The sequence below is a fragment of the Cyprinus carpio genome, chromosome B7 (assembly GCF_018340385.1).
Source record: "Cyprinus carpio isolate SPL01 chromosome B7, ASM1834038v1, whole genome shotgun sequence".
Taxonomy (NCBI): domain Eukaryota; kingdom Metazoa; phylum Chordata; class Actinopteri; order Cypriniformes; family Cyprinidae; genus Cyprinus; species Cyprinus carpio.
Window position 1 is genome coordinate 14678004 of NC_056603.1, and position 18023 is coordinate 14696026.

The 18023-nt window shown below is 40.2% G+C and overlaps 1 protein-coding gene across 5 annotated transcripts in view; it reads left to right on the plus strand.

Annotated features, from left to right (window-relative positions):
* exoc6b (exocyst complex component 6B) overlaps nt 1-18023 on the plus strand; it is a 98215-nt gene that overhangs the window by 63564 nt on the left and 16628 nt on the right. For all 5 annotated transcript variants that reach the window (XM_042727427.1, XM_042727429.1, XM_042727432.1 and 2 more), the window contains 2 exons: nt 3413-3554; nt 6085-6158. In XM_042727427.1, coding sequence (XP_042583361.1) covers nt 3413-3554; nt 6085-6158 — 216 coding nt within the window. The remainder of the gene's footprint in view (nt 1-3412; nt 3555-6084; nt 6159-18023) is intronic.

The window sequence follows — 18023 nt, forward strand, 5'->3', positions numbered from 1 at the left end:
TGTGTAGCTGTGCTGATTGTTCTACGGTATTTGTTAAGCCATGTTCTGTACCCGTCATGTCAAACACTAAACTGTTTTCGACTCATTATATCCATGTCATCTGAAGATTAACACATAAGCCAGAGGTATTTCAGAAGCTCCTGGAGATGGTTTAGAACAATTACACATGGCACCTGACCCCACACAGAACACAGTCACACTCCTCCACCTTCCTCTTTTCCTTCCTGACCCCACCTGACCTGAACCATTCAGGTCTTTGTTGATCAGGTGTGTGTTTGTACTGCATACTTTATATGACTATGTACAAAGATGCCTTAGGCTAAGTGAAGTTCATAGCCATATGGCCAACTGATCTGCATGGTGATGCTGACCCTCCCTAGTTCTCGGTGTCTGATTCTGTAAGAACAACCTTATGTCAGGGCTTTGCTGCAGCCATTGGTACATGCTTACAATGTGAAGTGACCTTGAAAAGCCTTGAACTTAAGACACTTTTAAAACTGTGTGAGGTTCATTGCATTCGATGGGGAAGTGTTAAAGTGGAATTTATTTTAAAGATGGGGCAAGTGCAAAACATGTCCATAGGTAAAGTGATGAACAACTTTGGAGTAGTTGGTTAGATCTTGCTCAGAAAAGTTAGTTGAGAATACGTCACACATTATTTGCTTTTCTGATGCCACCTGGCTTGATATTTTGTTTTCAAATGCATTGACATTTATTCAGTGTGGCTTAAATACTTTTTTTTATTTGAATTTTATTATATTTTATTAAAATATTTATACAATTATTATTATTTTTATTACCTTATTTGTAGGGGTGGAACGGTACACAGATGTCACGGTTCAGTACGTTCCTCAGTTCGGGGGTCACGGTTCGATACGATTTCGGTACAACAGGAAAAATACAAACAAATCTACTATGCTCGGTTTCTTTTCATTTATTTTGAACAGACAGTAGTACAAATTACAATTTTTTTTTTCAACTAGATGTGAAAATACTAAATAATATTACATTGTTAGATATATATATATATATATATATATATATATATATATATATATATATATATATATATATATATATATATATATATATATAATCTGCAGTACATATATACATACAAGGAATATATTCTTGAAATATATTTGATTTAATTTACAGATAAATAAGGGAAAAAAACAGTGCGACATGTAACGTAGCCTATATATGCTGAGTTTCAGTTCATTTTTGTGACGGGCTTAATTTGTTCACAGAAAGAAAACTCAAATGGCAGAAAGCGACATCCTGTTTGTTTTCTTTATTTTACAAAAGCACAATGTTTTGTTTTCATTGTGAGTGCACTACTGGAAAAACCAGCTACACCAGCTCAAGCTGAAGCTTGATCACTTTCGTCTGGTGAAAGAGGTACATATTAAGTACAAGAAATATTAAATGCATGGATTAACATAATTAAATAATATATTTCAGCAAACATTATGCAAAATTGTATGCCAATGGTGACAGTTCCAAAATGTGAAAAAGCACTTTCCCCCAAAAAGTTTGCATGCCTGTAACTCAAGAAGCATTAAAGACACATTTTTTTTTTGACTGTCGTTCTTAATTTTTTTTTTTTTTTTTTTCAACTTCCAAAATAATTTCATGGTTCCCCAGCTTAGCCAAGCTGGTCCACCAGCTCAGCCAAGCTGGTCCACCAGCTACAACCAGCTTTGACCAGCTAATAACCTGCTTAAACCAGCTACCATCTTAAGTTGGTATTAGCTGGATTTTAAGTAGGGTATGCACAAATAAAAGCAGACCTTTATACAGTGATGCATTATTAATAAAACAATAAGTGTTTAAAGTTGATTCTGCTGGTATAAGGAAAGAGTTGAAGTGATCGCGCCGGCACACACACACACAAAACGTATCAGTTCCAGCATTGCTAACTTGACAGCGCGGTTAGTACTTTATCAAAATAAAATACAGTAAAACAAAGATCAGCGCGCCTGACTATGTGCCACCATTGGAACTGAGGTACAAAGCCTATAATTTACATAATAAAAAATAGTTTAGCATTCAGATAAGTTGCATCACAAATATAGAAGTATTATGCAATATTTGGATTTGTGCCGAATGAGAGAGGTAGGATACACAAGCACAAAGCTCCATTTCACAAACAGTTGAGTGCACAAGCCTTTAAAGTATACTCCTTTGCCAGTCTGAGAGAGAAGCATTCTGAGTCAGCACATGGTCACTGTCTAGTGGGCTTTGTTTTCAAGTTCGCAACTAACGGCTTTCGCTGTTGTTCTGCTGGCGGCCGGTTATCAAACAGCGTTGCATTGCTGCGGGCGCCCCCTTCTGGATTGAGGGTGAATTGCCTGTATTCGTTGTAAGGCCTCATGCAAGGAACCGAGATGTCCATACCGTGACGGTTCAGTACGAATACATGTATCGTTCCACCCCTACTTATTTGTGCTTATTTTATTTGATTTTATTTAACCTGTGCATTGGTTAGTTAATGCTAGTGGCTTTCATTTAAGAAATGACTACAGTGGAATTTCCATGGCAGATGGTGTGAGACAGAGGAAGAAGAGGAAAGAATGAGATGACTTTGAAGCAAAGAGGGCATTGTCTTTATTTCTGTTTTTCCTTCCATTCTCTGCCCAGCTCACATGTGCAAAAAAGGGATAAAAAAGACATTTCCCTCTCTCTCCTGTGGATTTACTGTGTATTCCCCACTTTCATTTCACTAGATTTATTGCCCAAGCATTTCCATTGTGCAGGAAGTCCTCTTGTATAATGGTGTTTTGTTTTTATTTTTTGACCCCATCAGATAAAATCCCATATAGACTCTTGGCCCTCCAGTCTGCTGTTTTCTTTCAGGTTTAGTGTCATATTAATAGCTTTGGATCTCCCCTGAAGTATTAGCCTGATTGTCAGGAAGGCGCTGGACGGCAGACAAGGGCATATTTGAGGTTTTCGGCTTGGAGCTGGAATTGTGTGTGTATCTGCATGTGTGATGGTGAACGTGTGTTGATGTTTAAACAGCACTGCGGTTCTCCAGGCTTAAATGTTCACCAGAGTGCTGCTAAGCTCTACTTTTTATGTTTGTGAGACTGCATGTAAGCATGGACTTGTTTGGTTGTAAATACAATATCAGTAGTGTTTCTTGTGTGTGTATGTGTGTGTGCTCATGGAGACTACATTAGAGACCAGAATGCAACAGACTTGGCCAATCGATTGAAAGAAAGGAGTATCACATGAGATTCAGTTTGACAGGGATGAAAATCAGGGGAGAAACATGCAAACTTAATTCAAATAAATGTCCATAGTTTTACCACCTGCTGGAGAGAGTCATACTTTATGTGAAAGATACCCCATACAGTATGTGAACCTCACATTTCTTTTTCATCTTCCTTTCCTTCTTTCTCTGTAGGGGAAAGTGGCTCAGACGGCATGTATGTCAGCCTGTAAACACCTTTCAACCTCTCTGCTGCAGCTGCTGTTGGAGGGTGATGTCAGGCAAGTGTCTATGGGAGCCCTGCAGCAGTTCAACGTGGATGTCAAAGAGTGCGAGAGTAAGTTTGACCTGGAGCAAAAACTGAATGACCATTCATAAGCCTTAATCCTGACTGCATGATTGTGCTTCATTCTGTTGTGGCCCATTTACAGATTTATGGCACAATGCTGTAACCAACTTTTTATTTGACACCACTTTATAGAGATTGAGGTGAAAGTTAGCACCTGAGATTTTTCGCTTGGATCATTTCTCCTCACGGCTTTGCATGTGACCACAGCTAAAACGAGCTAAAGCTAGTTTTAAAACGGCTAAAACATGGATTTCCCATGATCCTCCGCCAGCACACGCTATTGCACGTAGGTCACAGGCAGAGAGAGAGAATCGACCCCCGTCATAAAACGGTCATGTCAGTCACACCATATGCCGCCTTTTGGTGTGGTTTGCTTTGGTTTACCAAGCAGCCTGATAAGTACCATATCAGTGATTGCTTTCATTTTTAGAGACCACGTCCTGTTGATTTGGATGCCCCCCCCCCATGTATTTGTATGCCTCAAACCACAAAACTGAGCTTTAATCAAAATGCCTCTCAAGTAAAAAGAAAACTCCCTCCCCCATACACAGTCTTGGTGAATGAGTTCACTGTGTTTACGGTTTCTGGAAGTTTCAAGTTTTGGTCTTAGGAAATAATACAGAACTAAAATAACTTCTTAAAGATGTAACCACTTGAATGCACAGATGATATGTCTGTGGTTAAATCTATCAACAGTTTGGATGTGTCTGTGCTGTGGGGAGGGAGGGGGATGTGAAGACACAATGAAGTCAAGAAACGATAAGGATCTTTGTATGAAGCTTGATTATAATCAGGCCAAAAAATGTGTAATATGTATGATCAAAAGCATGTTAAATAATGTTAAATATGGGTAAACAGTATAGTGCAGGTATTCTGGTTGCTGTGTTTTGAATATCTTAAATAAAAGAATAAAGAATGGCACAAGTCAGCGTGTAGTGTTAAAGGTGCGGACAAGCATCCTGATGGTAGCAATGTCAGGAAGAAATGTGCAATAATTGTATCTTTAGGGGTGCAACAGCTTGACACTGGGACAGTACCCTTTAAAGGACAACTTTGTACCCCATTAAATATGAACCCTTTAGGGGTGAATATGTACAAAGATGTGCTTTTGAGGGTACTGGCCAAGTGACAAGCTCTTGTACCCTTTAAAGGGGTCTTTGTGCTTCCTTAAGTATGACTTCAGTCTTAGTAGGGTTTAATTGAATTGACTATTGTTAATGATACTGTTAAATATATCCAGTGTATCAACTAAGGAATTGGACTTAGTTGTGAAGTGTTACTGCAATTCATGATCTCTTTAAGATTGAGTACATACAGATGAACTTTCAGTGATATACTAGAATGCTTTCTAATAACTTTCTTTTCTTAATTAAAGGTTATCAGTCATCATACTACTGCAGTTTTATCTCGAGCCCACAAGAGGCTCTGTTAAGCTGAGATAGGCCTTTCCCGTGTCTGCTGTGCCTCTTTGACCTGTACGGCACCACAAGCGGGCGATGGAACATTCAGAGGGAGTGAGCATCATAAGTTGCTTACTGTTCAGTTTTGGGGAGCATAAAGGTCTTGACAGCTTGTCCTTGCTTATCCCTCGAGAGGTTTCTTAGCGTAGTCACTAACAGGGCTTTATACTGGTATGTGGCATTTAGGTGAAAGCCTAGAGGTCCCTGCTCTTGAATCTTGATGAGATGCGCTCTGACACGCGTCATGTGAACCATGCCGCCTTTGCCGCAGGTCGTTCTCCTGTAAAAAGGCAAGTGGGAAGTTCGCAAAATCGACAGAGTCTCGGACCGAGACGTGGCAACAAAAACACGCGGATAAGCAGTCGTTGGCTCAGCGTTTGTGGGGGTCAGAAATAAAGATGGCAGGCGTGTAATTTGCATGAGAGGCAAGAAAGGCACGCAGCATCATGAGGTGAAAGGGATTTCTCCTGGCCCCGGCTTGTTTTGTCCCTGCGTGTCAAATGTTCCGTTTTTCAGAATGGCGAAGCCGCTTGTTTACGGGTTCCCGTCCAAAGGCACAGAAAGGTCCAATGGCCCTCTGAAACCCCTACAACTCATGCACTCCCCACACACCCCCAGCCCATTGGCTTTTCACAAGTTTTGCCGGCCCCTTCGCTCAGTACCACGCCACTGGTCTGGGAGAGCGGCCTCATGGGAATCAGCATCAGGTTTTGGTTTACGGGGTAAAGGCAGCCCCCTCATCCCCACACATCCTCTCTATGTGGCTTGTCAGATCAACGTTGGGGGAGAATTAATGAGAGTTTGATGATGATTTTTTTCCAATGGGCTGCACAAAGCGGTGGCAGACCAAGAGACGTGACTCTGCCCTGAACCACCCAACTAACCCTCCACCCCCTCTGCCAGCACCCGCAAAACCTTCAAACCCCCCTTCCATTTCACCTCCCCCGCCCCCGCTGAACCTCCCCCTGTCCTCCCCTTGTCCCGGCTGTCATCCGTCTGCCAATCTCCCACTCCATGGCGAATTCCCTGCTCTCTTTATCCCTCTCTCTTTCCCACAGGGTTTGCCAGGGCCGGCCCGGTGCCTGGCTTCCAGGGGGACACTCTGCTGCTCGCCTTCATCGACTTGAGACAAGTAGGTCTTTGTTTTTTTCCACTCCTTTTTCTTTTCTTTCATTCTTCTTTCCCCTTTCTTCTGTTTTCCCCTGTTTACCCCTTAACACCCCCCCCCCACTTCTTTCTCTTATTTTCCCCTCTACCGCCAAACCCAACCCCCTAAACCTCCACGCTAGCCTTAGTTTTGATTCAAGGTTTCTTTCTTCAATGTGTGAGGCTGTGTGTGTTTGTATTCATATCTGTGGTCCCAAGGCCTGGCCTGAAATTCACCTTGGTGGTTTTGTATTTAACATTGTGGTGCGGAGGTGGCCTCAAGACCTCCTCCTGTTCGGTTTAAGGTAAGAATTTTTTTAGATGGTTCTTTAGGGGTCATTTTATCCCATTTGCACCTCTGCGCTCTTGAACATTGCAGAGCTGGAGCCATTTATAGCAAATGTTGGCCTGTGCTCTGGCTTGAAAAACACAAACTGAAACATACTGAGAAGAACATCAAGGTGATGTTGCAACCAGAAAGGCAACAGCCCAAGGCATTATTCTCTCGTCCCATTATTTATGATCAGAGGACATTTTGATAGCACTTTGGTAGCACAGAATAGATTTTGTTGCTGCATTTCATTTGACCATTCAAAATGTTGTAGCCTAACATGCATACTCCTTTACCTCATAATTTTATTCTGCTACAGGGAGTCTTTTTCCAGAAACGATTATCATCTTTTCCCAGAAATATTAATTGGATTTATTCTGTCATGCAAAGGCAAAACACAGCAACTTGACATTTTGTCAGGAGTTATGACCAGATCTCCTAGGTTTGGTTCAACCATGCTCTAATTCAGAGACAGTTATAGTAACTACAAAACCCACACTAAAACCACTTTCGTTTTTTTTGGTCTTGTTAATGCTTGTTACAAAAGAAACACCTTTTTCCCATGGATTTTATTTTAATATCATAAAAACATTTAATATTCTTTATACTGAACAGTGATTATTTTGCAACATTGTGGCTTTTATTTGCAGTTCTGCTTGGGTGCTCACAGCGATCGAGTTCGAGCATCTCAATGAACTTATCTAAATCAGTTGTGAATCAATTCAGAATTGTTATAGACACTATTGCAATACATTGATGAATCAGTTCCCCAGTGCTAGAAAAGCAGTGATCCACACATTCGATTACTATCTCAAATTCGATTACGATCTCACTTCTCTCGCTGTTTGTTTCATATTTTCTACCCTCTCAACTGTCTGTCCAAATAAAGTAGCCAACACCTAATAGTATAAAATAGTAGTAAAAAATTATAAAGTAAATATATTCGGTTGTGCATCAGTTGTATCAAACATAGCTACAGTTTTTTGGGGGGACACGTCAAATGAAAGTAGATGTAGCGAAGAATGTAGCGTGTGTGTTCATGAATTCCGAGATCTAGAGAGGATGGGAAGCAATAATAGTGGGGTTATAAGGGTCCATATTTGGGACCCCCTCCCTCGTTGCCGAAGTGGCCAACCTGGGCGGGTGTCAGAGACTGAGAAGGGATGACGGATGGGCTGCATGCTCAGGGAGTACTGGATGAATGAGCTGACAGACAGTGACGGATAGCTCTTTCTTCCACTAAAACAATTCCGTTTTGTCCCGCCTGCCATCATGATGCAGTGCCACTTGTTTTCCATTTAGTTTTTTTTTTTTTTTTTTTTTAACCTGACTTCACCATGAAGGCGCTTGTGTGGTTTTGCTTTGTTTTTTTTAAAGAGAGGAGAAAAGAGGAAGCTGAAGAAAAGAATGAACAAAATAGCCATTTTGCTTTTTTTAATGTCATGTTTTGCTTTTGAGCTGTCATGATGCATGACTCTCTACAAAGATATCTTTCATTATTAATACTGTTATTGTTATTATAATTTCAAAAGCATCTGATGGAAGTCGGTAGAGGTGCAGTCTTCTCTCAAAAGGTGGCTTTTTCAAGGGGTTGTTCTGGTGTTCAGAGACGTCAGAACCGTTCTGTCCCCCTACGAGCCTGGCCCTGAATACGCCCGATAAATCAACCTGAAGGGCCCGTTTGTGTCCCAGTCTCCCGGGTCCTGGGATGGGGCCGTGGGTCAATCCTTATGGAGATAGACAACGAAAAGGTCCGGAAGCACTGGGAGGGGTTTTGGTGAGAGGCTGAAACCTGGATTCACTCTCCTATCTGAAAAGACAAGAATACAAAAAGAAACGAAGAACGTCCAGGCTCTGCTTCAAAGTGCTTTAAATGGTGAAGAGTAAGAGGATGGATGGAGGACTGACGTGATGAATGACTTATTTCGTGAGCCATGTTCACACAGCAGGGGGATACTGCTGTTTGGAGTGCTAAATACATTGGTGTTTGGTTGATTCATCAAACCAAATGCCTACCTGAAATTTTCAGATGTCACGGCTGAATTTGAGATTGGGTTCATCTGCCAAAACAAAATTAATTATTTATAGTATGAGCACATGAAGAATGCCTGGCTACCTTCATACATAATAATATACAAATATAAATAGGGGTATTTTGTAGTCAGGGAGCAAGGTAACCCTTCAGTTTAATGTTGAGGAAAATGGGCGGAAAAGTATGACATAAGAGCTGGACTCAGCAGGAGTTGTCTGAACCTTATAGAATATAAATAACATCCTTGAAGACAAAATTGATTGTCATTCACAAACACTTTGTGAACTTGGCCTTTCTGTAATTTCAAAATGTGTTTATTTTAGCAAGATACAAAGAGTGATTTTACAAGAAAAACAACAACAGGTAATAGACTCTGAAGAATCAGAAAAAATATTATAAATGGCATGCTGCAGTTCTATATTTAGGAGTCTTATATTAGCAGATTATATTAGGAAAGGTTTGTGGTGCTGGGAACCCTTGGCTGGCCTTGCTGTCGGAGGCCTGCTGGCCTCTGCGGTGAGGCTGGCCCCCCAGCAGTGCATGTTCTCGGGGCTGCCGCATGCCTCAACTCTTGCCTTGGATCTTCTGCCTTCTCAAATTCCTCTCAGCTCCAAGGGGTGGGGGTGGAACGAACCAGCAGCCAGGCCTCGGTTGATGCGGACGCCCTTATGGACTCACAGAATTGTTATTTGGTATGAAGTTCTTATTTAAGTGGAGTTTTGTTAGATTTGAGAGTTTTGATCTATCTATCTATCTATCTATCTGTCTGTCCGTCCGTCATTCTGTTTGTTTGTCGCATTCCTTGTGCCTGTATAACCTTCAAACTTAACAGATTTTCAGATTAGTTATATGAATTTACATTCATTCTAATTCTGCTGTCTTACATTAAAATTCAAATAGCAATTCTATTTTCATATTCATTATAAATTCTCTAACTGAATTGGAATTTTTAAAGGCATTCTCACATCAGTTCTGATTGTTTGGTAACCCTGCAGGGCTCAAAGTAATTTGGTGCCCTGGTACAGGTGCAGAAAAGCCACAGGGTATTTCAGAAGTTGAGGTGGAATACTGTTGCTTCCAGCATCTGATTGTGCCTTAGAGAGTGATTGTTAAAGGTATGAGAGACATTTATTTACATCTCCTATGGTGGTGTCTCTCCTCCCCACCCTTCATGACCCATTCTGGGGGACTGCATTGAAGAGTAGAGGGGGCGGGGCAACGTTTTCCTGGTCCCGTGAACGGGAACCATGAGGCTGCTAAGCATTCCTGTGGCCTGTCCACAGGCATTATCCTAGAATTCCTGGAACGTTGTTAAAAGGATTCATTGTAAAATGCTTTTTCCCTCTCTAACTCCATTCCTTTCTCTTAGTCCTTGGTGGTGAAAGCCTAAAAACCAGTGACACCATTAGAGGCTTATGCTTGTGTCCTTCTGAACCCTTGGGGCAATTTCTTGGTGTCCATACTATTCTAACTAGATGTCCAACTGCAGCTGTGTCTGATTTCCTCTCCTCAAAGTCTCTTACAGTATATATATTTTTTTCTTTTCTATTTCCTATTTCTCTATCATCACTTTTCTTCTGTGATTGTGATAACTCTGTGCTCTGAGGTGAAATTTTGCTGTCAGAGTTGGTTATGTTGGTTTAAGCGTGGTTTGATGCTTGTACAGAAACGAACGATTGAAATGTAATCCTTATAATGTTCTGGCACCATCTGAAGATTTAATACTCTCAGGGTTATTTTGGAGTCTGTTTATATTTCTTCATTTTTGTGTGTGTGTTTGGTAATTGCTAAACAAACTCAGAGTCCGTTAGTGACCCATAGTGTAAAGGGAGCAAGGCGGGCCAGAAAGTTGAAGCCCCCTCTGAAAAGTGTTCACTGCGGTTTAAGGAAATTTGCTGCTTGCTCCCAATTCTCAGTCAGCAATCTCCTCTGGAGAGTCAAGGAATCTGGAGAATGTTCCCTCAGTTACAAGACTTCTTGTAACAAAACGAGCAATTTTGTTCTCCTTTTCAAACTTCAAGATGAAGTCCTTATTTGTGTAGCTGATAGACGATTTTTTAAATAACATAATATATATAATTTAAATATTGCAGGCTCTCTTGAGGTTTAAATATTGCCCTGTGTCTGTTAAGTGTATTCAGATGTTTGGGGTCAGTAAGACTCAAAGATAAAAAAAAAAAAAACACCAAGCCTGCATTATTTGATCAAAAATGTAGTAAAATCAGTAATATTGCAGGGCTCAACAATATGAGCAAATACATACACAAGTATGTCACGATACCCGTCCTGGCAAGTAACTTTGTAGCTTTAACAATGATTAATCTATATTGAATTTATACACTGGAGTATAGATGCACCGATCTGCCGGACATTTTTTGTCGTAGACTATCTTCTGTCCGTGTTTGCACACAAGCTGCACTGCAGTCATTTTCCCAATGGTCTTTTAACGGCCGTTAACAGAGGCCAGAGATACTAAACACCATGTCTACACTAGGGGTTGCACTGACTAATCAATTAGTCGACTTCAGTGCTCTGCCATGACGCTTTAAGCTTGACGTTGACTAGTCGCTGGTCCTATAGAGTGCGCAACAGGATAATAAATCTTTGATGGACTTCCACATTTACGCTCCGTTTCCAAACAGTTAAAATTACAAATAAATACATACTCCAAAAGCGCTCCACAAATAATGTGTGATTATATTACTGGATGCTTGAAATTGAATGGGAGAATGCACGTTTTAAACCGCTTATTATACGGGGAAGTTAATTGCCATTCTAATCTCATGCTCTGCAGCACTGTTAACGCACACACATAGGCTACAGACAGTAGCTCGTACATCACGCGTTGATCTCGCTCACACAGAATCATTCAGTGCGGAAATGTATTTTCAACACTTTTCTTTGATTTCTCAATAAAATAGCTTAGAAACTGAAAAGTTCTATAATTTATTTCTTAATAACTAAATCCCACAGCTTCACTACTGGTATAGAGAGACGCTGCCAGGTAGAATTAATTCACACATGCAGTAGCTCTCCCTAATGCGTTCATATGAATGTATTCTTTACTGTGCTAATTTATCTGTAATGTTATCTGATTTAGAACGAGCAGAAATCTGTGAGAAATATTATCAGTCCACTTAAGGTGGAATGGTAAGAATCTATAATGAGATGTTGTAGGAGGAATTGATATGTGTGAGGTGCTGTGTCTATGGTCATATGCCATAGCTGTGCACAAGGTGTTTTTTTTACAGCTCCAGGCTTATGTTCAATAATGACGTCGTCAGTGACTACATAAAAGTCGACTTTAAAAAATCAGAAGTCATTCAACCCCTAGTCTACACTGGATGCGGCGCGACTCGAAACGTCAAATCCCTGACAGAAAACTGCTGCTGCGTTCCATTTATGACTTATTGACCAAGCGGCAACCTCTTGCTCTCTCTCGTGAAGCCAACAAGGACATAACTTAAACTGTAATTCGTCAACTGGCGGCTAGAGGCTGGCTGCAAAAGGGAGTCAATCCCATAGACTCCCCATGTTAAAATCCCCATGTTTACAGCCTGGTTCAAAAAATTATTTTGGTCTATACCCACTCGTCACACCTTCATGACAACTGTGAGGGGGGTGAATTTTTTTTATAACTTATCCGTTTAAATTATATTAAGCCTTAAAGTTCTGCATAATTAAGGGCGTGGCCACTTGAGCAACAGATGGATTGCCGCCATTGAGACTGCCGTCGAGCTAGGTGGGCGTGGCTTCAGCAACCAGTTCCAGCTTTTCTGCCCATTTTCGATTATCCAGGAGTGACGTGCGGTGACGAGCTGCCAAGATGGCGACAGCCGGCTTCGCCTACTTTAGGCTTCAAAAACACACTTCGGAAATCTATGGGTGACGTCACGGCCACTACGTCCATGTTTTTATACAGTCTATGGTACTGACACAAATTTCAAATGATTTTCAACGGTCGCTTTGTCGCGTCCAGTGTAGACAGACTTTAGCTGTGGCGCAACAACTGTTGCGTCCGGTGTAGACATGGTGTAACAACGACGGATGGACACAACAAGGAGAAAAATACTGTTGCAGACAGAACAAGATCACTGTTTATGATGCGCAAACTATGGGAAGAAAATCCAAACATTGAATTTTTTATAAAAAAATTTTGAGGGAACGGAACTGTCTGTTTTAAGAAGTGGTGTTTTCTTTTCATTTTGTCTCCGTATGATGCATTTAAATTAGTGTTAATATGCGCAGCACTGCTGTGTTTCAGCAGTAACCAAGGAAACACTGTATTACTATACCATAAACGCCACCTGCTGACAGAGTAAATCTGCTGCTGCGTCCCAATTTGCCTACATATACAATGCCCTAAAAGTATATACTCTTTTTATGAAGAAAAAGTAAATGCTTTTGAGTATGTAGAAGAATAGTATGCAAGCTTTGGGGCATACTACTTCGTCATAGCTGCTTCTTTAACGGATGCTCTTTTGCTTAGTTATGTCCATTCTGTAACTGTTTAAACTGCACTGTCAATCATTTAATATATTGTTGAAACTGATACATTTCTTCAGAATTCTTTAATGAATAGAAAGTTTAAAAACTGCTTTTATTTGAAATAGAAATCAGTTGTAACAATGTGAAAGTCTGTACTGTAACTTTTGATCAATTTAATACAAACTTGCTCAATAAAAGCGTTAATTTCTTTTTTACATTTTTTGGAATGGTAGTGTATGTTTCCTGTAGTAGTTGTAATATTCGTTTTTGTAATCTCATTCATATATGTATATATATATATTCTGATTTGTGATTTGTGACACTATAATTTATCTTCATATTGTTTGTGCTATTGGAGGAAGTTCAGAGCAGGTTCAGAGAAATGATTAACGGGAGTGTCCCATTCAAGGAACATTTATATTTACAGTGTCAATGTGTCGTTTAGTTTCGGGAAGTTGCTGCTCAGCATGTACCAACATGCAGGCTTTGGGGAAAAATGGATCTATACATGAGATGATTTTCAACTAACAGTTTTTAAGTAAAAGCGAAAGGTTATGACCCTGCAGCTTGAAAAGTCAAAATGAAAGCAAACTACCACTAAACACTGATTAATGTCAGGGCGTAATGTGATCATTACTGAAGAAGTAGAAATACTGGTTAAGAGATGAATGAGCATATGGTGAAAATAAATGTTGCTTTGGAAAATGAAACTGGAATCTAGCTAGATGTGGGATTTCCAGCTGTTTCCAAAATTGATGTTTGGTATTTCCCTGTTAAACTTGTGTCTATGGGGGAGGGAATCAAGTGTCAATCTGCTGTCCACGTGATTGCAACTGTTATGCCACCTTCCCTTATACGCACATCAATGCAGTCATTAGTGTTGTTTTTGTGTTTATGTAGTTAAAGATGAAGAATTCAAACCAATATTGAACCCCACTGACTTTTATTATATAGAGGCATTTTTAAATATTATCTTTTGTGTTCCACAGAAGTCATACAGGTTCAGAGCAACATTATGGTGAATTTTTCCTGGTGGACTGTCCCTTTAAATGTTCCTTATATTGTGAGCTCTGAAACATTATTTTGATCAAACACATAAGGCTATGGTGCTCATGTAGATGGTGCAAATCCAAATCCCTGTCCTCTTGCCACTACAAAAGGAAGGCCCAAATTAAGATAAAAAAAAAAATCATGTTTCACAGTTAATAAGATTTCCAGTCAATTTCTTGTCATCCACTGACAGTTCAATGATTGTATGAACCATGGAACCTTTGGGAGCGGTGGGAGATTTTAAGACCACCTCTGTCCCACATTCCCTTCAAGTGATGTCAGTAGGATGAATCAGAGCCTGAGTGTGTGTTTGTGTTTTTAATGGAGCCTCTCGGTCAACTGCAGTCTCCCTGAACCCTAACCTGCCTGGTTCAGTAGCTGAGGTCAGACAGAAGGCAGTGAAGGTGCGCAGGAAAGAGAGATTGAGGATGAAACCATATGGACTGTGCTCTACTCCTCACCCCGTTCAGCTACAGCCTCCCACAGATCAGCTCTTTGTGTGGCTCCTTCAGGGAGAGATAGAAAGTTTGAAAGAATGAAGACTACCACAGAACTTCGATTGTACAAGCAAACCAGCTCTCCTGTCTTTGCTTATGAAAAATAAGTAAAAACGAATGAGAAGGAGTGGAAATGTAGGAAGGAGAAAGAAAAGGAAACATCACAGGCAGCGCTCTCCTCAGACCATTTCTCCATAGTCGACCTAAACAAGCCAGTGACAGGTGTCACAGTTTAATCGTCCCCCATTTGCTTCCTCTCAATGCCCAGTGAGTGTGTCATGCTTAAATCCATCCCCCCTGCTCCTTCTCAATGGCGGGCTGGTGTGTGTCAGTGAAAGGCCTGTTTGAGGCGCTGTCACAGGTCTCCAGGGGTCAGACGGATGAGCTGCCCTACTTGTATGGAGTCAGTGAGGGAGCAGATATTCTCTGAGCAGGGGGTTGACATCTCTCTTTGCGGCAGGGTCCCATTCAGCCCTATGAGGATGGCACCGACATGCATCTTCTTTCTCACTCCAGCATGAACACAAACTGTCAACCGATTCCTGCTTCTCTTACTCTCTCTTTTATTTTTTTATTTTTTTGTATTTCTCTCTCGTATATAAAAACGCAATGGATGATGTGAAAGATCAAGGTCCCCCTCGTTTTGATCCTAACCTGTATTACTGTCTGTCTTCTGCGGAACACAGGAGGTATTTTGTAGAGAGTTTCAGCATGTTATGAAAGTCAACAGGATTCAGACTCTTCAAGGTCCAAAAATACATTAAAGTAACGTGAAATTAAACCATACAACTAACTGGTATATCTGAAGTGACAAGATCACTTTGTACGATGAACAAAATTTAAGCCTCTTTACTGTCAAATCAAATCAAAACAAAACATTGGTCAACATGTATATTCATTCTACATTAAATATGGCAACACAAACTTTAATATGATTGGCCACTTGACGTGTTAACCAATAAGATTTGACATTAGTTGACATTTGAGATGTGTGTTGATGTATTGGATAGTGTGGTTGTGTTGATCAATGCTTTTATTTGGTCTAGGAGTGAACAATGACTTAAAAATATCAGTCGTCTGGAATAGTTTCCCCATTGACTTTCATTGTAAGGACAAAAACAGTTGAAGTTTTATTTTTTTTTAAAGGTGACCAAATCATAATTTAGAAGTAATAGGCTATTTTCTGTCTTGTTTTGACCCCCTCCATCAGAACCCACTGAATAGGCATGGCGGATTGTAGACTCGGAGGTAACTATGTAATAAAAACAGTTAAGCACACCTGTGTGGTGCAATATTACCGTCAGATACAATCAGACAGTGTTGTCAGTAATGTCGGCACAGCATTGTCTTTTAGTTTCAATCTTTCTGAAAAGTCCTGTGTCAAATTGTGCCTTGTTTTGCACAAATCCCTGGCAAAATTAAGAGAACAAAAGACAAAGTTCTTACTGAGGTGGTCTGGAACCTCATTAAAAGTAAAGTTCATCCACTCTCTCCTGATGTTTGGATCAGAATGAAGGCAAAGACTGCGTTTTCCCACAATTTGGCATTGCAGTGTCGTCTTGTCTTCGGAGCTGCTTGGTCTCTGCGTAGACCTGCGTTTGCCTCTCTCTTTATTTACTTTCTACTTGTGGGAATTGGTGGGCAGTGCTAAACAGGCAGTAATGTAGAAGCAGACATGATTTTCTTCTTCTTTCTTCTATTATATCTTAGAGTGCTACATTTAACAAGCTGTCATTTTGGCAGATTGGCTTTAAAGTTTTGATTCTGAAACTATTGGATGTTTTTTTAGTACAATGACCTCTTATATGTCAAATGATCAAGGGAACTTTGATTTCTCAGTTCATGACCCCTATAAAATATCTTCTGTTGTGTTCCATAGAAAGTCATACTAGTTTGGAACAGCATGAGAGTGAGTAAATGATCTCCTTAAATTACACTGCTTCTAAAAATACATGAAAAATATTCCAGATCAAAACTATCCCGTTGTCCAGCAGCTGGACTGGAGCTCCACCGTTTTTCATATGTGTAGAATATAATGTTTTTGTGAGAGTGTGGCTGGGTGTGGATATAGGGGTCATTCATGGGACCCACATATCTGTGGTTTTCCCTAAGTTCTGACCCTTGGTTCTGGTAACTTACACACTAGGAGCCCTGTTTTATTCCATTTGCATGGATTGTATGTTCCTGTGCTCAATGTTCCTATGTGCAGAACATCTGGCTGTAAAGGAGACACTAAATGGAGAACAAACGCCATACCAGGGTTTAGTTATGACATATGACATATGACATTTAAGTAAATGTTTGTTTTTATTGATGATTATCATTCCTTTTTATTGATTATTACTGATACATACTGTTATGAAATTTATATTTATAAATATACCCTGCAGCTATTCAGTGGTTTTGTTTTCTGATAGATGGATTGCAACTTATTTGGAACGTCTCAAAAAACAACTTCTCATGATGGATCACTTCTACATATCTGATCTACAGAACATCTTTCTTAGCCTTTTGAAAGCAATGTTGTTTCTTTTTCTTTTCTTAGATGCATTTGCAGTCTTCCTTTTTTTAACAGTGTTTTCATGCACATAGCAACATTGTTGTGCATATTCATCTTTTTAATGTGGACAAATAGCTGTGTTTATGCATGCTAACTGCAAACTTCACTCATTGTATTATTTAGAGCAAATAGCTGACAACTTTATGGTCAAGTTTTAAATGAATGGTTAGTGTGATACAATTAGGATTTTTTAGTTTTGTGTGGCACAGATCGGATATGACCGGTGAACGTGTAAGCAGGAAAAAACCGCATGGATTCTGATTTTTCTCAGATCGGATTCAGGCCTCATTCATATGTGGTAATAAATCGGATATGAATCGGATACGTGCATTTGCGTGTGCCATGTAAGCAGACAAATCGGATATTCCCCAGTAAATGCGAATCGTACGTCATTAAAAAAGTGACGTCAACTCAGGTGGACGCCACCAACTGAGATCACATGACTTATTATAGGCGTGATAGAGGACGAAGGATACACACGGTGGAGCAATGCGGAGGTTTCATGTCTTTTAAGTCTTTGGGGCGAAGAGACAGTGCAGGCAAAAATGCAGGGTTGTTACAGAAATAAATAAGTTTGAAGACATTTCACGAGATATGGGGAGGCACGGTTTAAGCGCTTTTTTTCTCCGCCGTACGAGACCAATGTTTTGCTGATTTTTTTTTTGTTGACTTTTCAATATATTATGGAAAGCAAAACACTGTATAATTTAATTTGCATCTGCGTCCATTTTATTTCGTGCTGTTTTACTTCCTTTTCCGAGTCAGAACGTCTACGTTTGGTAGTTTCAGGAGTGTATAGTGTAAATGCAAAAATCGGATACGGGTCACTTTTAAAAGATGATGTAAGCGGGTCGTCTAAAAAAATCGGATATAGTCAGAAAATCAGATTTGGG